This window comes from Tenebrio molitor, chromosome 2 (genome assembly GCF_963966145.1).
Source record: "Tenebrio molitor chromosome 2, icTenMoli1.1, whole genome shotgun sequence".
NCBI lineage: Eukaryota > Metazoa > Arthropoda > Insecta > Coleoptera > Tenebrionidae > Tenebrio > Tenebrio molitor.
The window spans coordinates 25344095-25366327 of record NC_091047.1 but is presented as its reverse complement, the minus strand read 5'-3'; the positions used below and the strand labels follow the sequence as shown (position 1 = coordinate 25366327).

Here is a 22233-nt window from a genome sequence, read left to right as displayed (position 1 = left end):
TTGTCAGCTCAGTCGTCAATACCACCATGCAATTACGGAATGGCAAAAAAAAATCCAAGTGATTATTTTTCCAATATGGAGTGTTCTCCATGGCAACAAAACATAAACATTGGATCGCATCCAGCAGTGCTTGCCGAACCGAGGAAGACATCGCATGGAGAAATGGTTTAATGGTAGCAAATTTTGGTTACTCGGAAACCAACTTCAGTTGTTACCAAAAAGGTAAGACGACTTGATTTCTTCTTAACTGAATTTTTAAAAATGTTTGGTTTCTGTTGAATTTTTGCAAATCAATATGTGTTTAACAAAATTGCGATTACGTGCATGCTTCTTTACATATGTTTCTTCGCTGATTGAACCAATTACTCTGTAGGCAATGTGCCAGTTGACCTTCAAATTTTCATGGTTTAATGTTATTTCATTGATTTATAGGGCTAATTATAGATGGTAAATAATAGATTTTATTCTTTCACCTCTAACTGTTTTTATCAAGACATTTTACAATACATTATTTCTTACAAACTATTGCTTGAACAAGGTTATTTTGTGACCTTTAAAAGCAATTCAAGCTGAACAAGTATGCAATGCAGTTAGTACCTTACCAATTGGACAAACGTAATAAGACTAATAAGTAATGCAGTTTTCACAAGAAACGAATTACTATTTTCATTTTTGCATTTTTTTTTATTTTGCAAAAAGAACGTTGCAATTCACGATTTCAAATCAGATTCTAAAATTTGTTTCACAAAACGGTGATATTTTTTTGTATAAAATTAAATACTAACTGATAACAAAATGCAACAAAACAATATCATTTTTTGAAAATCTGCAAATCAGATTTCTAAAAAAATATGTTATATGTACTTCAAATGAAGCCATTTTTACTTTTAATTCTATAACAACCTACATTTTCATTTAATTTATCCGTGATTATGATTACTTAAATTAATTCTGGTGAGTAAATTATATTACCTCTAAACTCAGTTGTCTGTCATTTCTTAATTTATTTAAGCTGACAAAACATAGTTTATTACAAATTAAGTGTTGCACGGTCAAATGTTTGTAACGTTGCCTAATTTATCCTGATTGACTCAAGTTAAGCCCTAAGTTTTCAAATTTTATATTTTTCACAGTAGGCCACATTTTTTTGAGAAATATGATGTGCTTTGTGTAATCTAATTTAATGCCATCATCTAAAAAATTAATTGAACAGAATTGTATTATTTTTCTTGGTAAAAGATAAAAATAAAACTCTCTAATAATACAATACCGTCGTAATTTACGTAAATAATAGCGAACAATTATTGCTATTGTATAGCTTTCAATTTTAACCTTTATGATAACAGAACTAAAACTCATTTGGAGCTAAATTTATTTGAATAATTCAACAATTGTTGCAACAATTAAGGTACAAACTGTTTAGTGCAAAGTTTAGAAGTAGTAAGTCAAAGTTCTAAATGTGGAACAGAGAACTCTTTGTTATACATAGTTTTATGGGTCATTTTTTGCAAAGCAATACATTTTCTTTGACACAGTGAACTCACTACTCTCTTTAATTTTAATAAAAAAATAAATAATATTTACTTTCCGCTCGTGTACTAGAGCAATTCTTCGCGTTTTTGTGGATAACAATTAACAATATTTTTGTTTCTTCTCATTAAATATACATCAAAGGATAAATACTAGGATGGTTCCTGAGATAGAAAGAAAAGGCTGAAAAAATCCATTTATTTCTTAAGACAGTCACCTAAGAAGTCAAAAAATTCTAATGCTTCACTGTAATTATGTACAAAATGAGTACCACGAAGGTGCTCATTTAATTTAGGAAATAATTGGTAATTACAAGGGGCTAAATCCTAAAGCTGGTAAATACAAGAGTTGCTTCAATAGTATGAAATGGGTGATACTGATAAGCTTAACTGTTTAGAAATGCAATAAATTATTATGATCTAAAGTGTTGTCTTGGTTCAATTTTTGTGATTTTTTTTTCGTTGACAAGTTCACCTATTCTCCAATTTCTCTATCCATATAAGGAACAGGTCATTAAAAGCAGAAGAAGAAATTTTCTCACCAAGTGATACACTCTTGTGTTTCTCCTCCATATTTTAGCGCCTCACAGATCTAAATCTAAGTGATAAAGCCAAATTTCATTTGCAAATCTTTCAAGGAATTCGTCCAGATCATGATTAATGACAGTTAAATTTGCCTCGTCAAATGCTTTTCATACCTACCGTTTTGAACTTCAATTTTTAGAAGAACTACTTGCAGAAAAGCATTATGCTGCAACCTGTAATTCGTCTATCGTAGAGAACCATATCGTGGACCAAATCAATATTTTCTTGTGTCATAAGAACTCTGCAGTCTTTGGCACTTAACACGAAGGTGTAGATTTGCATAATCTTTTGCTCATTTGCTAAGATTTCTTGTGGTGACAATTTAACTGAACTCCTATATTCTTATAATTTAAAATATCTCTTTAAATATTTTCAATACTAATAATTTGTTGATATTTTATTTTTCACATTCACTAGTGTAAAAGCATTATCATTCTGTCAATGACGAACATGATCAATATTTGAATGGATAGCCACCGGGGAACCCCGTTAAGATGTAACTTCATTATTTACTTAATTTCCGTAATGTTGTATTATGAACATGTTAATAACGGGTGTTTTTTTAAATTTGGTGTCGAAGTTGGCGTTGAAGAGTCGATTGTGAATGCACTATACGGATAACGGATCAGTTGTTTAAATCTTACGGTTTTACACGAGTGGTGCGTTCTCAATCGACTCTCCAACGCCAATTTCGACGCCAAATTAAAAAAAAACAGCCTTTATAGTCCGTACATTTTGGTTCTTCTGTTGTACTTCCTAACTATATACTTAGCGAAAGTTCAAGTCGGAAGCGGCGAATATTAATCGTCCCATTTATAAGGTTCCATTTAAAATTGGAAGAAATGTATTCACTTATTTCGTGCAATTATAACGTTTCTTTTTTTAACATCGAATTTGAATTTAACCTTGATGTTCAATTGTACACGCAAATTTACAACGTACGACAGAATTCAAATGGCGATATCAAAACGCGATATCTAATTACAAGAAAGTACGTGTAAATATCTACTTTTAGTGAACCAGTTTTCTCCATAATTAATAATTAAAAACAAAACATGTTGTGCACCAATCAAATGGCGCATTGAAAGTCACGATACTAGTTTTTAACAAGATTTCAACAACTTTTTTGTACTTAGCGATACGTTTTACGTCGTTATGACTTGATGGTAGACAATCACAAAACATTAAAAAATGATGAAATTCGTAGAAGTAATTTTTATTGGTTACGACTTAATAGTAGGCAATAACGAAACAATTAAACTTGTTGCTTCCAATAATTCCGAAAGTATACAGGATGTATCTGAAATACGTGTGTTAACCAGTGAAAGAACTCACCAATTTATGAACCTTTTCTCTATAACATTTTCGCTCTTACCTATAGGCGGGTATACACTTTGATGGCTAATTTATTCCAAATTTTAAATCAATTTGCAATGCTTTTTCGTAAAAATGTTATAGAGACAAGTTCCATAAATTGGCGAGTTCTTCCACTGGTTAAAATTAACACACGTATTTCAGATACACCCTGTATAATTTTTTGACGTGTCACAAGCATTTCACTTGGGGTGAGATTTGGGGAGTTCAGCAGTGATGACAACGAATGTATGACTTTCAAATTTTCCAGTGGGTCAAAACTCTGGTCAAAACGCTTCGCCGTCGTTCTGGTTGAACTCGTCGCCTAAATGGATGAGATTTGGACCACTTTGGTTTTAAGATGGAGGTAAAACTTGTCTAGAGGTGTTTTCACAGCGTGATGTGCTCACAAATGTACAAATTTGTCTTGGTCCTGTTTAACAATTTCTAGTTGAGCTATAACACTGCCTCGTCAAAACCGTGAACTACCATTATCAACCACTAACACAGAGAAAATAGTTAAAAATATACTGTTTTACATAGCTTCAAAAAAAATTATCGCACACAAAAAAAACATACTTGAATATTCCAATGCTTCAGTTACCTGGAAAACGTTTTTCAACTTTTTTTATAGTTTATAAATCTTATTTTCCGACGACCACTATGCAATATGGCACATTTCACACAGTTTTCCCTTAGTGAAAATTTAAAATTGCAAACAATTTCAACACGAAGACGAACGAACGGCCTACCCGTGTGAAAAAATTTAAGAAATCTGATTGGCCGACAGCTGTGTGTTTTTATTTTGCACACAGGCCGATGATTAACGATGTCTACCTTTAGTCGAGTCAATGAAGGTTTTTACTTCTTAATCCTCAGAAACAGCTCCGATTTTGATGATTTTTTTTTTAAATGTGTGTATTTATATATTATTTGAAATCAGAAACATTTTGTTTGGGGCACGTAAATATTTATATTGTTTAAACAATAATTTGCTATTTATGGAAAAAATTCCGTTTTCCACGATATTTATTTCAAAGTTTTTTTTTATATGGAAACTGAAGTATAAAGAGTAGTTGTTAAGTTAAAATTTCTAGTAAAAAAACAATTATTTACAACAAAAAACATAATAAAAATGCAACATAAAACCAAATTCAGAGAACATTTCTTACCCATTCGTGTCTTTCTGAACAGCTTAAACAATGACATATTTGAATCAAGCAGTGTAGTTGTTTTTAAAAATAAATTACAAAAATATCCTCTGGAAATTCATAGCCATAATTACAATTAAGTAATGCTTATAGGCGGCCCGGCCGCGACTCGAACGGAGCAAACAGTGAAAATCCTACACTAAAGATTGCTAAGTTAATTTCTGGGAATAAAACAGGCTAATGCCTCTATTCCTCCAATTAATAATAAAAATAATTATTATTATTATTCCTCCAAGGCAGAATATAGCCTAAGGGAGTCCGTTTCGGCTCAGGGACTCGAGGGTCGCGGGTTTGATTCCGACCCAGGGCGAAATTTAAAATAATAATTAAAAAAAAGGCTATATTCTGTCTCGTGATTCGGGAGTCACGTTATTGGTCCCGGTCTATTGAGTTGGTCATTATGCCCCTCATAAATTTGTAAACCAGTCCTAGACTGTGTAACAAATTATTTATTATTATTCTTCCAATTAATAATATGTTATTTCAGCAACGGGAATAGTACCGCAATCTCTTTTTAAAAATTTAAAAATTTTGGACTTAGAGAACACATTGGTGGTTGAAATTCAAAAAGGTATATTATTATACTCATGTCATATCGTGAGGAAATTCCTTAACATTGACACAGAACATAAAACACAAAAAAGTCAAAATGTGGAGGCGAGACGCCGGTAATTATGTTGATAAGCACTGCATTATTACTTGATAGTATTATCCGTAATAGTGTATGTACTCCGGCAAAATTGCCGTGCCGTCGGGTGGTGGAGGGTTAAGATGTAATAATAATAATAATAATAATGTTGAAAATGTTGTTACACAGTCTAGGACTGGTTTAAAAATCTATGAGGGGCGTGATGACCAACTCAATAGACCGGGACCAATGGCTTAACGTGACTTCCGAATCACGAGATAGAATATAGCCTTTTTTTTAAATAATAATAATAATTATTATTATTATTAATTGGAGGAATAGAGGCATTAGCCTGTTTTATTCCCAGAAATTAACTTAGCAAGCTTTAGTGTAGGATTTCCAACAGATGTATTTCACTGTTTGCTCCGTTCGAGTCGCGGCCGGGCGGCCTATAAGCACTACTTAATTGTAATTATGGCTATGAATTTCCAGAGGATATTTTTGTAATTTATTTTTAAAAACAACTACACTGTTTGATTCAACTATGTCATTGTTTAAGCTGTTCAGAAAGGCACGAATGGGTAAAAAATGTTCTCTACATTTGGTTTTATGTTGCATTTTTATTATGTTTTTTGTTGTAAAAATTGGTTTTTTTTACTAGAAATTTTAACTTAACAACTACTCTTTATACTTCAGTTTCCATATGAAAAAAGTCTTTGGAATAAATATCGTGGAAAACGGAATTTTTTCCATAAATAGCAAATTATTGTTTAAACAATAGAAATATTTACGTGCCCCAACCAAAATGTTTCTGATTTCAAATAATATATAAATACACACATTTAAAAAAAAATCATCAAAATCGGAGCTGTTTCTGAGGATTAAGAAGTTTCGGCGATTTTTCGGCTTTATTGACTCGACTACTTTCCGGCATAATTATTTTGTCCGCAGCTAGAGTTCTCTCCCGAATGATAATTTATAAAGTCACTAGATATACTATGTATGTATATCTAGTGACTTTGATATTTTAACTTGACGTTTGCACCGTTAGCAAGTGGAAGAGAGAATAAATACTATCTTTGGGAACGAGAAATTGGAACTTTAGCTTCTTCACTTGTAATGGGTTTAGGATAGGTTGTAAAAATTATAATACTGACGATTTACGATAGTGGTAAGTTTTTGCCTGCCGACGTGCTAGTCTAGTCTATAAAAAAAATACCTGCTAGTTACTAAAAAGGGATGCCGAATATTAGCGTTTTTTTTGTGGTCGTCGGAAAAATATCGTGTATAACAGGTGTTGAAAATTCGGTTTTACACTCGTTTGCTTAAGCTACGCGTCTACGGCTTGTGGCTCAATTCTGCAAACTCGTGTGAAATCTTTCATTTTCAACACTCGTTATGCAACATACTATTACCTACAATATAAAAAAAATTTAAGCAGCTGTAATATAGGTCAATTTGGATTTCTGAATTGTCATCTTTTGGAGTAAATCATCTGAGTAAATCACGTTTTTATCTATGCCATCTAGCGGTGGAGCAAAGAATAAACATTTAAGGGTCAAATGTTGGAAAGCTTTCTTATCTTCCATCTAATGATGAAAACATTAAACATTAAAACCAATTTAAAAACTGCTTTGATAGAGGATAAAAAAATCCTTTCATTAAATATAACATTAGACTCTTGTTGCTATTTAAAATTTTTGAATTTCTTCCCTTTGAATCGCCATTGGATGAAATAGAAAAGTATTTTATCGGGTGTTCATTTAAATTTCCGGTCAAAGTTGACGTTGAAGAGTCGATTGTAAATGCACTACGAATTACGGATCACGGATCAGCTGTTTAAATTTTACGTTTTTACACGAGTCGTGCGTTCACAATTGACTCTTCAACGCCAACTTTGATCGGAAATTTAAATGAACATCCGATATAATCTATGCCAAAAGATGACAACTTAAAAATACAAGTTGTCAAAAATCAAAGTTATCATTTTAGAGAATTTTATTTCTTATAAATATAAAAAAAAATGTACAGTTAATTTCAAAATTATAGAGTACACCTGAAAAACCAAGAAGTCGATTTATTTTATTTTTTTTCAACATGTAAAGATGCCTTTTTGAAATTTGAACGTCTTTTTTTAATATCGGTTAGGTAAGTTTGTTTGACAACATAAAACGTCGCTGATATTTTAGAACACCATAATATTATTTGTTTTATCCTCTGCACGGTGCTCTTCGTGATGATAATATTGGGCTACCCTTCGAATCGAGCACCCTTCTTCTAATTTGGAAAGAATGAGCGTTTTCGACCCCATATGTATTAAGAGTTTTATGCTTATTTTTGATCATAGAATCAGTCCTGAAAGTTTGTCGGTTGAATTCTGATACACCCTGTATAATTTTGAAATTAACTGTACAATTACAACAATTTTATTTTTCTATTTCATGATCAATACCTACTTCTCTATAAACATCCGATTAATGGTTTTGTGTTTGCTTAAAGATATTTATCACATAAAAATCAATTTCCTCCCTCCTAATCGTCTGACAAGTGAAATTACCTTTTTCTTCTAACATAGAAGAACTTGGTATAACACAACAGCCCAGCAGCAGCCCACAAAATATGGTAACTGATTATTGAAAAAGAAAAATTTCAAAGTACTGCGATAGTTTTTATAAATGCAGGTTTTCTGAAAATATTCTCGTATCCTTACCTCACTGTACAGGGTGATTCAAGTTTTACCGCCCGAACGAAAACACCTACTTCTAATCGATTTAAAATTCTCAAAAAATGCAGGAATAATTGCGTATCGCTGTAGAACATTCTGTAAGTACTTTAACTTTTTTTGGCTTAGCCATTGGCTATAAAGAGTCTAGAGAAATAGTAAATGTACCCCAAATTTTGACATTCTAAAAGAAATTTAAAAATTGATCTCTTGTTTAAACTTATGTAAGTATGAGAAAAATGTTCTACTAATATTTTATTTATATTTATACAAGGTATCCCCAAAAAAGAAGACGAGTCCATAGCTCCCTTATTTATCGGAGGATTTTAATTATCTATACACCAAATTAAATGGTTGTGAATAGGCTACAAGGTGGCCTACTAAATTCACGTATAGCCCCAGGGGTTTCAAGGCTAAACTGTCAAATGCGAACACATACTTTGTTTTACTAATTCTGATAGATTTTTATTCTGAAAACAAAAATATTTTGACAGTTTAACCTTGAAGCGCTTAGGGCTATACGTGAATTTATTAGGACCTTTTGTAGCCTATTCACAACCATTTAATTTGGTGTATAAATAACTAAAATCCTCCGATAAATAAGGGAGTTACGGACTCGTCTTCTTTTTTGGGGACACCTGTATAATATTTTGAAACTTTTAATTAAATCTTCTTTTATGTTACGCGTACTTGAAACAAGATTTTCTAATTTTGATTCGATTCTAAATCATTCAAAATTTCAATTTTCAGCTCAGTGATCTTTTGGTACGTGTAATGTACGTGCTAATGGACCTGAAATCGGACGATATGGGGCCATAGTAGAACATCAACAAACTATTCTCTCCCTCGACCATTTGATTTTCCTGCATTACAACAATTCTTGAGGTACTGTTTGCAAATTTTATAAAATCATTTTGTACTTATTTCGTGACAGAAAAAAAATTGAAATTGAACAACCTCAACAGATAGGTATACAGGTCACTATAAATGATTGTAGTCCTAGTTGGCTTAAAAACTGAATGTAAAATTTATGGTTGCCGCTCCATATGAAAATGATCAAAATTATATGAATAATAATTAGCATTATTGACAATTCACGCTACATTGGAGTTATGTTTATACAGAGCGGCAAAAATGGACTTGCTTCAACTACAATCATTTATAATGACCCTATCTTTCCGTAGCCATGATGTTCACATGGTACTATAATTGCCAAAATTTGAGGAATCTTCACACAACATGATTACCAAGAAAAGAGATAAGGAGCGGCTGTGCAAAACAAAATTTGTGAAAACGTGTGGCGGAGCTTCAAACATACTAACTGTTAAGATGAAGAAGAGTTTGACGAAACTCCAGCAAACAATGAACATATGATTCTGTTATTATTAAAGAAAATTCACGTAAATATCAAAATCGACAAATGACAGTCGTTCATAAAGTTACGCCATACGTTTTCAGAAATTTTGTTTTCCACAGCCGCTCCTTATCTCTTTCTTGTGGTTGTTGTTGATGATATTATAGTTTCACCAAACACTGTATCATCTTTCTAATTTTTTTGGCACTGATACAGTCACCTACAAAATTTTGAGAACCACTCTGAACAGTACAATGCAAAGATTGTACATACAGGGTTATTCTAAATGATTGTAGTCGATGTAGGCCATGCCCATGTTATTACATTTTTACCGCTTTCATGTGAACTGTCAGTTTTGTCGCTGTCACTGTCATTTTTTAGGTGAATACCTAGTGCGGTGATGAGATTTTTATTTATTTTTGTTAAATTAACGATTGAATCCAGAAATATTGATTTGTTTTCCAATCAATTTTAAAAATATTGACAATTTAACTCCCGTGTGTGAACGGTGTGTACTCACTGATTCACATCATTTTGATGTTTTTTTATGTGGAGCGGCAACCATAAATTTTACATTGAGTTTTCACGCCTACTTCGACTACAATCATTTAGAATAACCCTGTATTTCATTATTCATTGCGAGACGTACCTATCAGATCTACGGTAATGAAATAAATGAGGTTAAATACAATACTTCAGCAAGGGTTGTAAAAAATTCATTTAGGTAATCAGGAGAACGATTGCCTCAATATACTACAGTTAATTAAACCCAAAAAAGTCTTACTGTCCTCTAATTATCTGACGTAAATCTTTCACAAACAAGAATTTTTGGATTTTAATTAGATGTCATACGTTTGTCTACATTATGTTACATTCAAGATTATTCCCAATAAAGGAAAGACATCACATTCGAAGTTTTTCACATTGTTTTTTTAGTCTACAATACTGCAATTTGTACAAAAACTGTTTCAAAGGAATTCTTTACAAAATAGATTAATCTGTTTGATCATAAATCTTCTATGGTTCATATTATTACCCTTCTCTTCTTCTGCACCTACTTTTCTCTACCTTTTGATTCCCTTTGTCCCACAAGAAAAACTTGAAAGTCGAAGCTTTTAAAAATAATTTGTAAAACTCGTTAACCTGAAATAATTGCTTGATCGATGTGTTGCAAATTATGAAATTATTTAACCTGAGTTAACCTGGCCCTATTAACTACCGAATGCAGTTCCCTTCTCAGTCTGAACAATCCCTTATTATTTTTAATCTCTGTTGCGCCCCAACTTGTGACAAATGCAACAGTTGATAACCAATGACAGTTAAAATTATTCGCGTCTGTCGGTGTTTGTTTTTTCCTTTAAAATTCAATCAGTCATTTGAAATGCCGTAACTGTATTGGAACACGCGTGAGGGATGCGGGTGGGTACCTTACGGATACCTAATCGTGTTAAATTTTCGTGTACTACACAATAACTATGTTAACTCGTGATGGCTTTAACCACTTTACCTACTAATTTCGTCGATTGTACGCATCAGGAAAAGGTCGAAGGAATTTGGATACACACACACGCCCCTTATTGGTAATGAAATGCAACGGACCGACCATCCTGCACCCTTCTGTTGGCCCACATAAACCAGTTATTTTTCCAGGACACGCACCCCGTCGAAAGTGATGGAGCGATACGAGAAAATGGCCAAGCTAGGCGAAGGAAGTTACGGAATAGTTTATAAGTGTAGGAATAGAGATACTGGGGAGATAGTAGCGATAAAAAAGTTTGCGGAAAGTGAAGACGATCCACTCATTAGGAAAATTGCTTTACGAGAAATAAGACTTTTGAAAGTACTTAGTACTCCGCGACAAAAGAAACTCTGGTCTGACCTGTGCATTTTCAGAACTTGAAACATCCGAATCTTGTTAACCTTTTGGAGGTGTTTAGGCGGAAACGGCGACTACATTTGGTTTTCGAGTTTTGCGAGCGAACAGTATTAAACGAGCTAGAACGATATCCTAGGGGATGTCCCCATTTGCTGACTCAACAAATTGTCTGGCAAACGCTTCAGGCTGTGGGTTACTGCCATCATCATGGGTGCATTCACCGCGACATCAAACCAGAAAACATACTCCTGACGGCCACCGGTGTCGTCAAATTGTGCGACTTTGGCTTCGCGCGCATGCTGAGTAACTGCTCTTCGGCGAAAATTTGCGATTTTACTAATTTGGTGTGTTTCAGGCCCCGGAGAAAATTACACCGATTACGTTGCGACTCGCTGGTACAGATCTCCAGAACTGCTGGTCGGGGACACACAGTATGGTACCCCGGTCGATGTGTGGGCTATAGGTTTGTATTAAAAGTGTTTGGTAGACCGGTCAATCTACGACGGTACCCACGAAAGCACTTGCATCAATTCTGAGAGTACAAAAAAAAAATACTTATGCGAGTTATACATTTGCATGGGAGTAACTTCTCGGGCAATTGTTTAAAACGATTTATAAAAAATTGTTGCAATTTTGATAATTACGAATACGATAATAATTATAATAGGATCTAATAAATCGATTTGTGCCACACATACTCCTAGAATTAATGCAATCAAAATCTTAATTTGAACTGTGAGTCGTGAACAGTCGTTTAATAATTTAGGTTGCGTTTTGGCCGAACTGGTGAAAGGTGAAGCACTCTGGCCTGGAAAATCCGATGTAGATCAGCTTTACCTTATCAGATCAACCGTGGGTGACCTTTTGCAGCGTCACATGCTAGCGTTCAAGAATAATGATTTTTTCCAAGGAATTATATTACCAGTACCCCAACAAACGGTCCCGTTAGAAACTAAATTGCCCATGTGTAACCAAACCACTATAGATTTTTTAAAGGTGACACAAAAATATTTCCTTCTTCAGATTATGATAAGAACATTTCAGAAATGCTTAGACAAAGATCCTTTAAAAAGGTGGACCTGTGATATGCTTCTCACCCACGACTACTTCGAAAATTTTAATTTCAAAGTGGACGAGACCGACACGCAAAACTTTGAGAAACTGTCGAGGGACAGATCGAGAGTAACTGCGAAGAACCGGCGATGCAATTTTAATGAGATTGTTATTTTCAGAATTCGTTGAACGGAACGTCTTTGCCTCAACTGACTGGGTCGAAGCCGATCAGTCCGGTCAAGCAAAATATCAACAATCAGCGCTCCAAAGTCGACCATTTGCCGACCATATGACAGAGACTTTCGTTTTTTTCCAAGTAAATTCAACTTTCACCCGACAAATCTATTTTGTGTAACAAATGAAAATTTAAGTGTTACATTTAGAAGTAGAATTAAGCGTAATAGTATTGTGTAGTATATATCTGTTAATATGAATAGAAGAAAACAAAATTTCAAGACATGTTTTCTCAATAAACATGTAACACGGCGTCATTTTAAATTCAGTCAAGACTTGCTAAATATATGTCTTTGCTCATTTTACTATGTAGGTGTGTGGAGTAAGATGGGACACAGCTAGAAAGACTCACGGTACTAAAAATTGGACTGTTGTGATCATCAAATTTGTTGGATGAGTGGTTATAAATTATTATTAAAGATAAAATAAATTTATTTACGACTATGTACAAGTACAACTCTCTTGTCTGAGTTTTAATCAAATCATTCTTTAGGTTCCTTGGCTGTTAATTCATGATATTTACTTTCCGCTAGTTCTTTTAATCGTTTCGCACCCTTGAACCAATAATTTTCAGTACAATCTGAGGGAAAACTCGGCTGGATACTCACTGTAAAGATGGGTAAATCGGTCTTTTGGGAAGGGTCAACTAACGACGGTACGTTTTGCAACTTCAACCAGGCCCAGTGGAAACCTACTATTATTGATATACCTGCTATCATAACAACATTGTCGTTACAGAATCGTAGAAATCTTTTACCGTAAGACATTCTAAAATTATCAACACCCAAAATATAAACAGGGAAAAGTGCAAGATACTTGGAGGTTAGGTTGTCAAATTTAAGTGCAGCCAATACAACAAAAATAAATTAATTTATTTTCAAACTGTTTTGTTCAATATTGTTTCAATCATTTGTATCGTTAGGTTGGTCAACTTGAACGTAACATTTTTTGTTAGGTTATGCTTTTTTTAAACTTTGCCGGTAAATTACTGATGCTATTCAATAAAATACATTTCCTGTCGCATTATATAATTACGTTTGTAAAATTAAATAACAATCTACATGTATGAAGGAAAAAAATAAATAAATCAACCAGTTCGTAACATTTTGGCCTCCTTTTTCTCTTGCAACTCCTTCTTTTGTTGTTCTTCTATCTCTTTCCGCTCTATAAGGAACTGTTCATATTCTTTTGGATCAAGATCTTTCACTACTTGAATCCCACATGACCTTGCAATCCCACAAATCATCAAACACATCTCCTCCATACTCTTAACTTCTAAAGCTGGGTCTTCCCTTTTAATTTTTGCAATTTCATATACATGCTTTAAAGTGACTTTTCCAGAAATTTCCTTACCTTCAAAACAAAATTTTATACATGACTTCAAACATCACATTGTAATCATACCAGGCTGCATTGCTGCCCTTTGAATACCAGCAGCTTGCTTTAAAAAATAAACAACAGGTGGTTTAGTTATGACAAGCTCATAACTGCGGTCTGGATTCACAACTACTCGAGTCGGTAGTGGAATTCCTTGTTTGATTTCTTTCGTTCTTTCATTAAAATCTTTGCAAAATGCCGCTATGTTAATACCTCTCTAAAATAAGCCGTTAAATTGACTTAAAAAAATACAAAGAGAGAGTCCTTACTTGACCCAACATGGGGCCCAACGGGGGCCCAGCCGCCGCCATTCCCGCCGGTATGTTAGTCCTCAATTTTCCGTGTTTCACCTTTTCGACCACCTTTTTCAAGGATTTCATTCGAGCGGCGGCTTTAGACATTGCTTTTATATAATTTTTGTAATTTACAAAAGTACGAAGATCATAACCTCAAAACTAGACAGTGGATGTGTCAAAAATGCCGACATTTACGAACACCCACTTAAGTAAATTAACCGCCACTCATTGCTATTTATTTATAAGAATACTCTACAAGTTTATAATAAAAACATTTTTTTTTAAATTAATATTGCATGCAATTCAAATAAAGCAACATGGAATATTTATACTTTCTTCTTGTTATTACACTGTTTTTCTTTTGGTTTTCCTCTTTTGTCAATTGTATTTCACTATTTCTCAAAACTATTTCATATTTATGTCACTTAAACATTTAATAGAGATAGGAAATAGTTTTGAGAAATAGTGAAATAAAATTGACAAAAGAGGAAAACCAAAAGAAAAACACTGTAAATATGTTATTAAAATGTGAGGTTATGTTGGAATGTTGCTCTTGTTTATTAAAAATCGATTGACTACACAATCAAAGAAAACATATTTTATTGTTAAAAATTATAGCCACTAGAGTAAGAAGTGAAGAGACGCCTGTTTGATAAAATGTGTAGTAATTCGTCGCTTTGTTGCAGAATTTTTTATCGCATAAACATATCATTTGATCTTTGGTAGTCATGCATCCAGTTTTCATTAAGTTATCGTTCTTATCTTTAGGTCCGCTGCAACCGCGTAGAGTCTCGGTGTACCGTCCCTTTTTGGTCACTTTAGTAAAACAATAAGCACCTAGAACACACAAAAATCTATCTTAAGTCACATTATTTAATCGACGTAAACCCTGATAGTGCGGACATTGCAGCGACATGTTATACTTCTCCTCCTGAGTTGCCAGTCTAAATATGGACTTATCGCACAAGGGTTGAAGTTCACTAGTGCTCGACTTGCACTGGTAGCATACCAACCCTTCTATAACGTCCACGTTCGGATTAACATTTTGTATGAGACCAGGATCTTTCGGGCCTTCGGCCTTCGACACGATTATAAATGCACAAAAAGCGAAAACGACAGACAAGTTGAGCGACATAACTTTCGACGAATTATTTCATCGTCACCACAGCTACAACGAATAAAGCAACAATTCGGACAGATCATTTATTTGTACTAAAAATAAGGTATATTGAGGTACAGATCACACTTGGCGCAGTAAAGACATAACACTCCGTTTGGTCATATATATTAACCAAAGCGAATGTAAAATCACCAGACGGGAGTCGCGTCATACTCTGGCAACTTCACGAATTTCAGAACGAAATAATCTCGCAAAGGGACTGGACTTATCTTGAACAAGAAATGGTAGAAGGCATATCTGAACGGTTCGACTTTGTAGGCATGCTTTGGCGATTCAAGTAACAAAGCATCTTCGAATTTTCTGTACAGAGTGTGATTATCGAGCGGTTTTGGCACTTTCGGTATCGGTATACCCAACAGAAACGCGTGATATCGTTGGAAGTATTCTTCATAGAAGGCGCGTTGCTCCCTGTTGAATGCCCTGTGCATTTCGTGGACGTGCTCAGGATGTCTCGCCATTATGTTACTTTCAGAGACGAACGATCCAGGTGTAAATATGATCACTTTAACGCCGTATTTGCTCAGTTCTACTCTCAGTCCATCAGAGAATGCTTTAACTCCAGCTTTAGTAGCGCCGTACACTGATAATCCAGGCAAGCAAGCAAAGGAACAATGGCTAGTAATGTTTATCAGTCTTCCTAAAATAAAACAATTCATAAGCTCGGTCAGCATGATGAGGCTAAATTTTACCTGCATATTTTCTAAGAGTGGGTATGAATGCTTTGGACAGATTCATCATACCGAGCAGGTTCACGTGGACCTGTTGCTGGATGAGTCTCTCTGTTTGCCACTCAAACTCCCCAAAAACCATCACAGCTGAGTTGTTGATCAGTGCATAAAATTCTACAAAATCAAAACAATAAACGCCTTTGTATTTTTTTTTTTTTGAAAATTACCGTAGCTCGGATTGGAGGTGAGATACTGATTGATGGTCTCAACTGCGACGAAGATGCTGTCGTTGTTGGTGACGTCCAGTTGTATCTGCTTGATGCTGCTGTGGAACTGCTTAATTTCCCTTGCTCCTTGAGAATCGAGGCTCAGAAAGCCAGCCACCACGGTGAAGCCGATCTTCGCCGCGTGTATGGCCAGCGAAAAGCCTAAGCCGGAGTCGCATCCAGATATGAAAATGAGCTGCTTGGACGAGGGCTGCCTCTTCTCGGCCGCAGCTTGGAACACATAGATCAGACTTCCTAGAGAAACAGCGGCCACGCTCAGCGTCCGCAGCAGCTGGTTGGTTTTGTAGCCGTGATGGATCAAGACCGCCATGCCCACGAGTCCCGCCCCCACGCCGATATACAACTCGTTGGCCACCTCGAAAAGGGTCAGACAAATTTTTGAAAAAACACTCATTTTACGATCTGGTCATCTAATTTAAACACTGATTAATGTGCACTTTACATGTTTGACAATGAAGAGACAAAAAATGTTTGCGAGGCGATAATGAAACCGAAACTAAAAACCGGCTTCGGGGACGCCTGTCTGACAACCTTGACCCAGAAAGTGACACCGTCTAGGTCAATGGCATCGACGAGGTTATGTAAACGAAAGCGTCAGCTGACTGAACTGGAATTTTGCAAACTAAAAATTACAAATTTCTTGACAGACCAAAGAACAATAAAGAAATGCAGTGGCATATCTTTTGATGGTAAATAATGCAAAAAAAAAATTGTGGTTACAGTCACGGCCCACAATTTTTTGGACACTTCCTCCCCATTAAAGCACCTTGCTCACGACCACTCACGACTAAAATTATACTTACGTGCGTAGAGTTATTGAAATACGAAATATTTTTAATCATACATGTAACATAAAATGAATTACCATTTGTCAAAATTTTGAATTGCCGCGTCGGGGAGAGGAGAGGGCGCTGCGACCTCTCACCTGTCGACCTACTGACAGCAGTGTCAAAGTTACTTAACGTGCTTGCGGCAACTTACGAAATGTTTCATAACGTTAGAATCATCAATTGAACGTGGCCAGTCGCCAGTATGAGTGTGTGAAGCATCGAAAATGGAATTGTCCAGTGGTGTTGCCGCAACTCGCTGAAGGTGCTGTCACAAGGTAATCCTCAATCTGCCATGTCTCAACTCTTCCGCCTTTATGGCGTTTTCTGTGCCACACATCCGTGGGAGGTAATAGTGGCTGTGATCACGTTGACAACATGTTTGCTCACCGTAGACCAAAAACAAACCGACCCTGACCCGTTCGCGAAGAAGCCCCAGTCTTGTCCGGGATGCTTCGAAGAGCAATTCAAAGCTGTCGATGTGATCGTCATGACGGTGATCCGCTGCTTGGCGATCCTGTACAGCTCGCACCAGTTCCGGAATTTGCAGAAACTCGGTTCGAAGTACATCTTGGGCATAGCCGGACTGTTCATAGTGTTCTCTAGCTTTGTGTTCACTTCGACTGTGCTCAACTTCCTCAAGATCGATCTGGTGGATCTGAAAGACGCTCTGTTTTTCTTCTTGCTTCTGATCGACCTGTCCAAAGCGGCCACTCTAGCTCAGTTCGCTTTGACCGCTTCGAACCAGGAGGAAATCACCAGCAAAATCGCCAGAGGAATGTCAATCTTGGGACCTACCATTACATTAGATACGATCGTCGAAACTCTAGTCATAGGTGTGGGCACGTTGTCGGGAGTGCATCGCCTCGAGATGCTCTCCTATTTCGCATGTCTTTCCGTTCTCGTCAACTATGTCATTTTCATGACTTTCTACCCCGCGTGTCTGTCCCTGATGCTCGAGTTGTCTCGAATTTCCAATTTCTATGGAGAGAAGCAACCAGTGGTGTCAAAAATGTTGCTAGAAGAGAACGAGAAGGCCAATCCTGCAGTACAAAGGGTCAAGCTGATCATGTCCATCGGACTCACAGCTGTACACATCCACAGTAGATGGTTCATCAAGGAGGACAACACCGGCGACGACTCGAATACCTCGGCGAACGACGCCGCCAACTGTGCCGACGACTCGTCCTTGTACGGCTTCCTGATGAAACAGTTCGCTTTGAGTGCAGATCATATCGTAATACTCATCCTCGTGATAACGCTGATTATCAAATTTGTATTTTTCGAAAACGACGACCACTTGAAGCGACAGATCGAGTCGGTGGTGCGGATCCAAGAAGAAAAGAAAGATGACAACAACAGTCACGTGCTTAAGCGACAACCGCGTCTAGTCAAATCCGATTCCGTCAACGAAGAAAAGGAAGTACAAACGATCAGCGCCGAAGAAATTGAGGGTCTGGAGGAAGTGCAATTCCGGAGAAGTCTGGAGGAGTGTTTGCAGATCTACAGGTCGGAGGGCGCTTCCAAACTGACCGACCGCGAGGTGATCCTGCTCGTGGACACCAAACACATCCCGTCTTACAACCTGGAGAAGGCGGTGAACAATCAGGAGCGCGGGGTCAGGATCAGGAGGCAAATAATCCAAGCGAATGCCAACTGCGAGGACGCCCTCTTGAACCTCCCGTACAAGCACTACGACTACACCAAAGTGATGGGGACTTGCTGCGAGAACGTGATCGGATACATTCCGGTTCCTCTCGGGGTCGCCGGGCCTCTGCTCCTCGACGGGAAGCAGTACTACATTCCCATGTCCACGACCGAGGGGTGCTTGATCGCCAGCACGAATCGAGGGTGTCGGGCAGTGGAGAAGTGCGGCGTCAAGAGCAGAATCGTGGCCGACGGCATGACCCGAGGCCCGGTGGTCAGATTCAGTTCGATCGTGCGGTGCAGCGAAGTGGTGGAGTGGCTGGAGAAGGCCGAGAATTTCGCCGCGGTGAAGGAGAGTTTCGACTCGACCAGCAGGTTCGCCCGGTTGTCGAAGGTGACGGCGAGGGTGGCCGGGCGGTATCTGTTCATGAGGTTCGTGGCGGAGACGGGGGACGCGATGGGGATGAACATGTTGTCGAAAGGCACCGAAAAGGCGTTGCTCTTCATCCAGAAGACCTTCCCCGAGATGGAGATACTCAGTCTGAGCGGCAACTTCTGCACCGACAAGAAGCCGGCCGCGGTGAACTGGATCGAGGGGCGAGGCAAGTCGGTGGTTTGCGAGGCGGTGATCTCATGTGACGTAGTCTCTTCCGTTTTGAAATCTACGACGCAAGCTCTTGTGGATCTCAACATTTCTAAAAACATGATCGGCTCCGCGATCGCGGGCAGCATAGGTAAAACGGCTCTCGCTTGGTCGTAGTTCTTGTGTTGAAGTCTTGTTGTAGGGGGATTTAACGCGCACGCCGCCAACATCGTCACGGCGATTTTCATCGCCACGGGGCAGGACCCCGCCCAGAACATCGCCAGTAGCAACTGCATCACCATCATGGAGCCCTGGGGCGAGAATCGGCAAGATCTGTACATCTCGTGTACGATGCCGTCCATCGAGATCGGGACTATAGGGGGTGGAACGATCCTCGCGGCACAGTCGGCGTCTTTGGACATGTTGGGAGTGAGAGGACCTCACGAGGACTCTCCAGGAGCCAATGCGAAACAGTTGGCCAGAATTGTCTGCGCTACCGTGCTCGTAGGGGAATTGTCGCTGATGGCGGCTCTAGCTACTGGTCATTTAGTCAAAAGTCATTTAAAGTATAATCGTTCCTATTCTGAGAAAGATAGTTGTGAAAAAGCTGATTCTCAGGAATGTTGTAAAACTTAGCTGTGTTTTTGTAAAGTCTAGTAAATGTAGTGAGAGGTTTATGATTTTATTTTGTTCTTTAGTCCTTCCCCAAGACTGAACAAGTGCGGAAAAAGGCACATTTCCATGCGTTTGATTCACCTTAAATTTCCACTCTTGATATATGTGACTACATATCTTCAGATTTGTGTAAAGACCTTAACTTTTTGTTAAATCAAAAAGTAAAAATCGTTGGTGTGAATTTTAATCCTTGTTAATTTATTTACAATAATTGTAAATGACTAAATATGACTAATTATTTATTATTATTGATCATAAGCTAAAGCTGCAGAAACAAAGAGCAACATTATAGTTGTTGTTTGCTTGCGCAAGTTGCGCTAGATGCATTTGTCAATATTTGTGCTTACCTACCGAGTCGTTCAAAACAAATTTGGAAATCAAGTCGAATGTATTTTCAATTTGGTTTTAGGTCGTAAAATTGTATGGTACTTTAAGTTAAAGATCTTGACCCAACCATTGTGTCCGTTAATCACTCATAATATGCAATAAAATTTTACGACCTACAACCAAATTGAGAATAATTATACAGCCTGTGCATTCTCAAACTCGAACATAGGCAATTAACATTGTATTGAATGTTTTTGGTGATTGATAAAATTATTGTGCTTGAAATGATACATATTAGTTATTTACGTAATCAGTGGGATAAAAGCAATATTACAGGACTCGAGTGTGAAGATCTGTAATCACACGAGTTTCCTGTAATATGCTTTAGCACACGTGTTATGTACAAAATTTTATCTAAGACCGCCCCAAATTAAAAAAATAAATCTTATCTATTGATTTTCGCCAGTGAAATAAATGAGTTTCATAAGTAAATTCTTATCCCACTGAGTGCGGTAATGAAACTCATTACCTCACTGAGTGAGGTAATGAAAATGCGTGAGGTAATGAAGTTCTTATGCCACTCAAAATTAGTGGGATAAGTATCATTTATCTCACGGGATTAGATAAAATAAGATTAAAGGTGCTATTTTTATTTTAAAATACTAATTTAAAACTTGGCGATTTTTAAATATGACATGCCATGATTTTCAAATTGGACAGCATTTGCAGAGATAACGTGCATTTGTCAAAACATTTAGTAATTTGTTGGGTTAAGTCAGCGAATTTCGGTAAATTACTGTCAAAATTATTTACGGAAAAATGAATAGTTATTCCATTCAGATTAAGACAAATTTCTCTTGAAGTAGGTTTATGTAAATCGCGGATACTGAATGCCCTCAGGAAGTACAAAGATCATCCCTAGAAGACACAGTGTCATCAACAGATTTTTGCAGTTGATGAAGAAAGTAAGAGTGAAATCTGCAATGAAATGTAGGAGCGTGCTAATGATCCTTGCTTTTTTTCGACAATTTGCTTCACAGACGAATCTACTTTTACACTAAATAACGAACCAAATGTTCAAAACCTGCGATATTGAGCTCAAGAAAACCCTCGAGTAAATATTCCTACTAGAACTCAATATTCTCAAAACATTCATATTATCTGGACTGTTAATTACTTTTAATACTATTAATTCTTTAATAATGATGTATCGAAATAATGGCATAATATCTATAAACTGAATACACAGTGTTAATTGCCCATGTTCCACTTTGAGAGTGGACACCCGGTATATATAAAATGTTTCTTCTGCATAAACAGTACTTTAAATATTTTCAGGTGTGAAAGTAATTTTATTAATAAATTAGGTTCTACTTTTCTCGTGGAGCTGCTTAGGTGACCAGACTAAAACACCCAAGGGCAATCGCCCTCAGATGCAATCGCATCTCAAAAAATTTGTACAAAACATAATGTAAAGCAACCAAAATTCTTGGAGCAGTGGAGAATGCAGAATTAATGACAGTAAAAAGAAAATCAAACAAGAAAGATGTGTTTTGTATCCTAGGAACATTGTTAGGAAGTAGTTATTGTCACCAGTCCAAAAATTGCATTTTTGTGAGTGGGGGTAGGGTTTGTATAAATAGGAATACTTGCAAGGCAGTTTCTGGACGTGTGATACACAAGATTTGTTGTGCCGAATTTTGTTTAAATTTTAAAATAAAAGTTAAAACATTTGGAATCAGAATTTTTTTATTTCACACCGAAATATTTCAATTTTAAAATCAAGATATCGCTCGATGCATTAAATTGACATTAACAACA

General features: G+C 36.6%; 4 protein-coding genes and 1 long non-coding RNA gene across 8 annotated transcripts; 2 read left to right on the top strand and 3 right to left on the bottom strand.

The window, feature by feature from the left end:
- Positions 1-93: 93 nt before the first annotated feature.
- Positions 94-13350, top strand: LOC138124233 (cyclin-dependent kinase-like 1). 3 transcript variants are annotated; one of them, XM_069039205.1, is made up of 8 exons: positions 94-222; positions 8779-8913; positions 11033-11222; positions 11276-11561; positions 11614-11721; positions 12025-12254; positions 12303-12440; positions 12491-13350. In XM_069039205.1, the coding sequence occupies exons 3-8, from the start codon at positions 11055-11057 to the stop codon at positions 12602-12604; spliced, it is 1044 nt and encodes a 347-aa protein (XP_068895306.1). In that variant the 5' UTR covers positions 94-222; positions 8779-8913; positions 11033-11054; the 3' UTR covers positions 12605-13350. The 3 variants fall into 3 exon arrangements, with proteins under 3 accessions (XP_068895306.1, XP_068895307.1, XP_068895305.1); XM_069039206.1 differs by lacking the exon at positions 94-222 and adding an exon at positions 6461-6477; XM_069039204.1 differs by lacking the exons at positions 94-222; positions 8779-8913 and adding an exon at positions 10667-10962.
- A 206-nt stretch (positions 13351-13556) lies between these two features.
- Positions 13557-14415, bottom strand: mRpL11 (mitochondrial ribosomal protein L11). The gene is made up of 3 exons (XM_069039217.1): positions 14192-14415; positions 13950-14139; positions 13557-13898 (listed from the first exon to the last, which is right to left on the bottom strand). The coding sequence occupies exons 1-3, from the start codon at positions 14321-14323 to the stop codon at positions 13633-13635; spliced, it is 588 nt and encodes a 195-aa protein (XP_068895318.1). The 5' UTR covers positions 14324-14415; the 3' UTR covers positions 13557-13632.
- Positions 14416-14801: 386 nt separating this feature from the next.
- On the bottom strand, positions 14802-15229 carry LOC138124241 (uncharacterized). Its single transcript, XR_011157058.1, has 2 exons — positions 15122-15229; positions 14802-15072 (listed from the first exon to the last, which is right to left on the bottom strand). It is a non-coding gene; the product is annotated as an uncharacterized lncRNA (long non-coding RNA).
- Positions 15230-15407: 178 nt separating this feature from the next.
- On the bottom strand, positions 15408-17356 carry sro (SDR family oxidoreductase shroud). Of its 2 annotated transcripts, none has more exons than XM_069039208.1 (4): positions 17219-17356; positions 16294-16708; positions 16088-16240; positions 15408-16035 (listed from the first exon to the last, which is right to left on the bottom strand). In XM_069039208.1, the coding sequence occupies exons 1-4, from the start codon at positions 17219-17221 to the stop codon at positions 15527-15529; spliced, it is 1080 nt and encodes a 359-aa protein (XP_068895309.1). In that variant the 5' UTR covers positions 17222-17356; the 3' UTR covers positions 15408-15526. The 2 variants fall into 2 exon arrangements, with proteins under 2 accessions (XP_068895309.1, XP_068895308.1); XM_069039207.1 differs by lacking the exon at positions 17219-17356 and adding an exon at positions 17157-17210.
- Positions 17357-17475: 119 nt separating this feature from the next.
- LOC138124230 (3-hydroxy-3-methylglutaryl-coenzyme A reductase-like) lies at positions 17476-20085 on the top strand. The gene is made up of 2 exons (XM_069039199.1): positions 17476-19561; positions 19613-20085. The coding sequence occupies exons 1-2, from the start codon at positions 17476-17478 to the stop codon at positions 20044-20046; spliced, it is 2520 nt and encodes an 839-aa protein (XP_068895300.1). The 3' UTR covers positions 20047-20085.
- The last annotated feature ends 2148 nt before the right edge of the window (positions 20086-22233 follow it).

Excerpts from the sequence above, each read along its gene's own strand:
- LOC138124233 (XM_069039204.1), top strand. The coding sequence starts at position 10,871 with ATGGCTTTAACCACTTTACCTACTAATTTCGTCGATTGTACGCATCAG. Across the intron at positions 11,722-12,024 it reads GGTCGATGTGTGGGCTATAG|GTTGCGTTTTGGCCGAACTG; the intron begins GTTTGTATTAAA and ends TTAATAATTTAG. Across the intron at positions 12,255-12,302 it reads CCACTATAGATTTTTTAAAG|AAATGCTTAGACAAAGATCC; the intron begins GTGACACAAAAA and ends AGAACATTTCAG.
- mRpL11 (XM_069039217.1), bottom strand. The coding sequence starts at position 14,323 with ATGTCTAAAGCCGCCGCTCGAATGAAATCCTTGAAAAAGGTGGTCGAA. Across the intron at positions 14,140-14,191 it reads TGGGCCCCATGTTGGGTCAA|AGAGGTATTAACATAGCGGC; the intron begins GTAAGGACTCTC and ends GGCTTATTTTAG. Across the intron at positions 13,899-13,949 it reads AAGGGCAGCAATGCAGCCTG|GTAAGGAAATTTCTGGAAAA; the intron begins GTATGATTACAA and ends TTTGTTTTGAAG.
- sro (XM_069039207.1), bottom strand. The coding sequence starts at position 17,195 with ATGATTAAAAATATTTCGTATTTCAATAACTCTACGCAC. Across the intron at positions 16,709-17,156 it reads ATTTCAATAACTCTACGCAC|GTGGCCAACGAGTTGTATAT; the intron begins GTAAGTATAATT and ends ACCCTTTTCGAG. Across the intron at positions 16,036-16,087 it reads CACTCTTAGAAAATATGCAG|GAAGACTGATAAACATTACT; the intron begins GTAAAATTTAGC and ends GTTTTATTTTAG.
- LOC138124230 (XM_069039199.1), top strand. The coding sequence starts at position 17,476 with ATGTCTCAACTCTTCCGCCTTTATGGCGTTTTCTGTGCCACACATCCG. Across the intron at positions 19,562-19,612 it reads CGCGATCGCGGGCAGCATAG|GGGGATTTAACGCGCACGCC; the intron begins GTAAAACGGCTC and ends GTCTTGTTGTAG.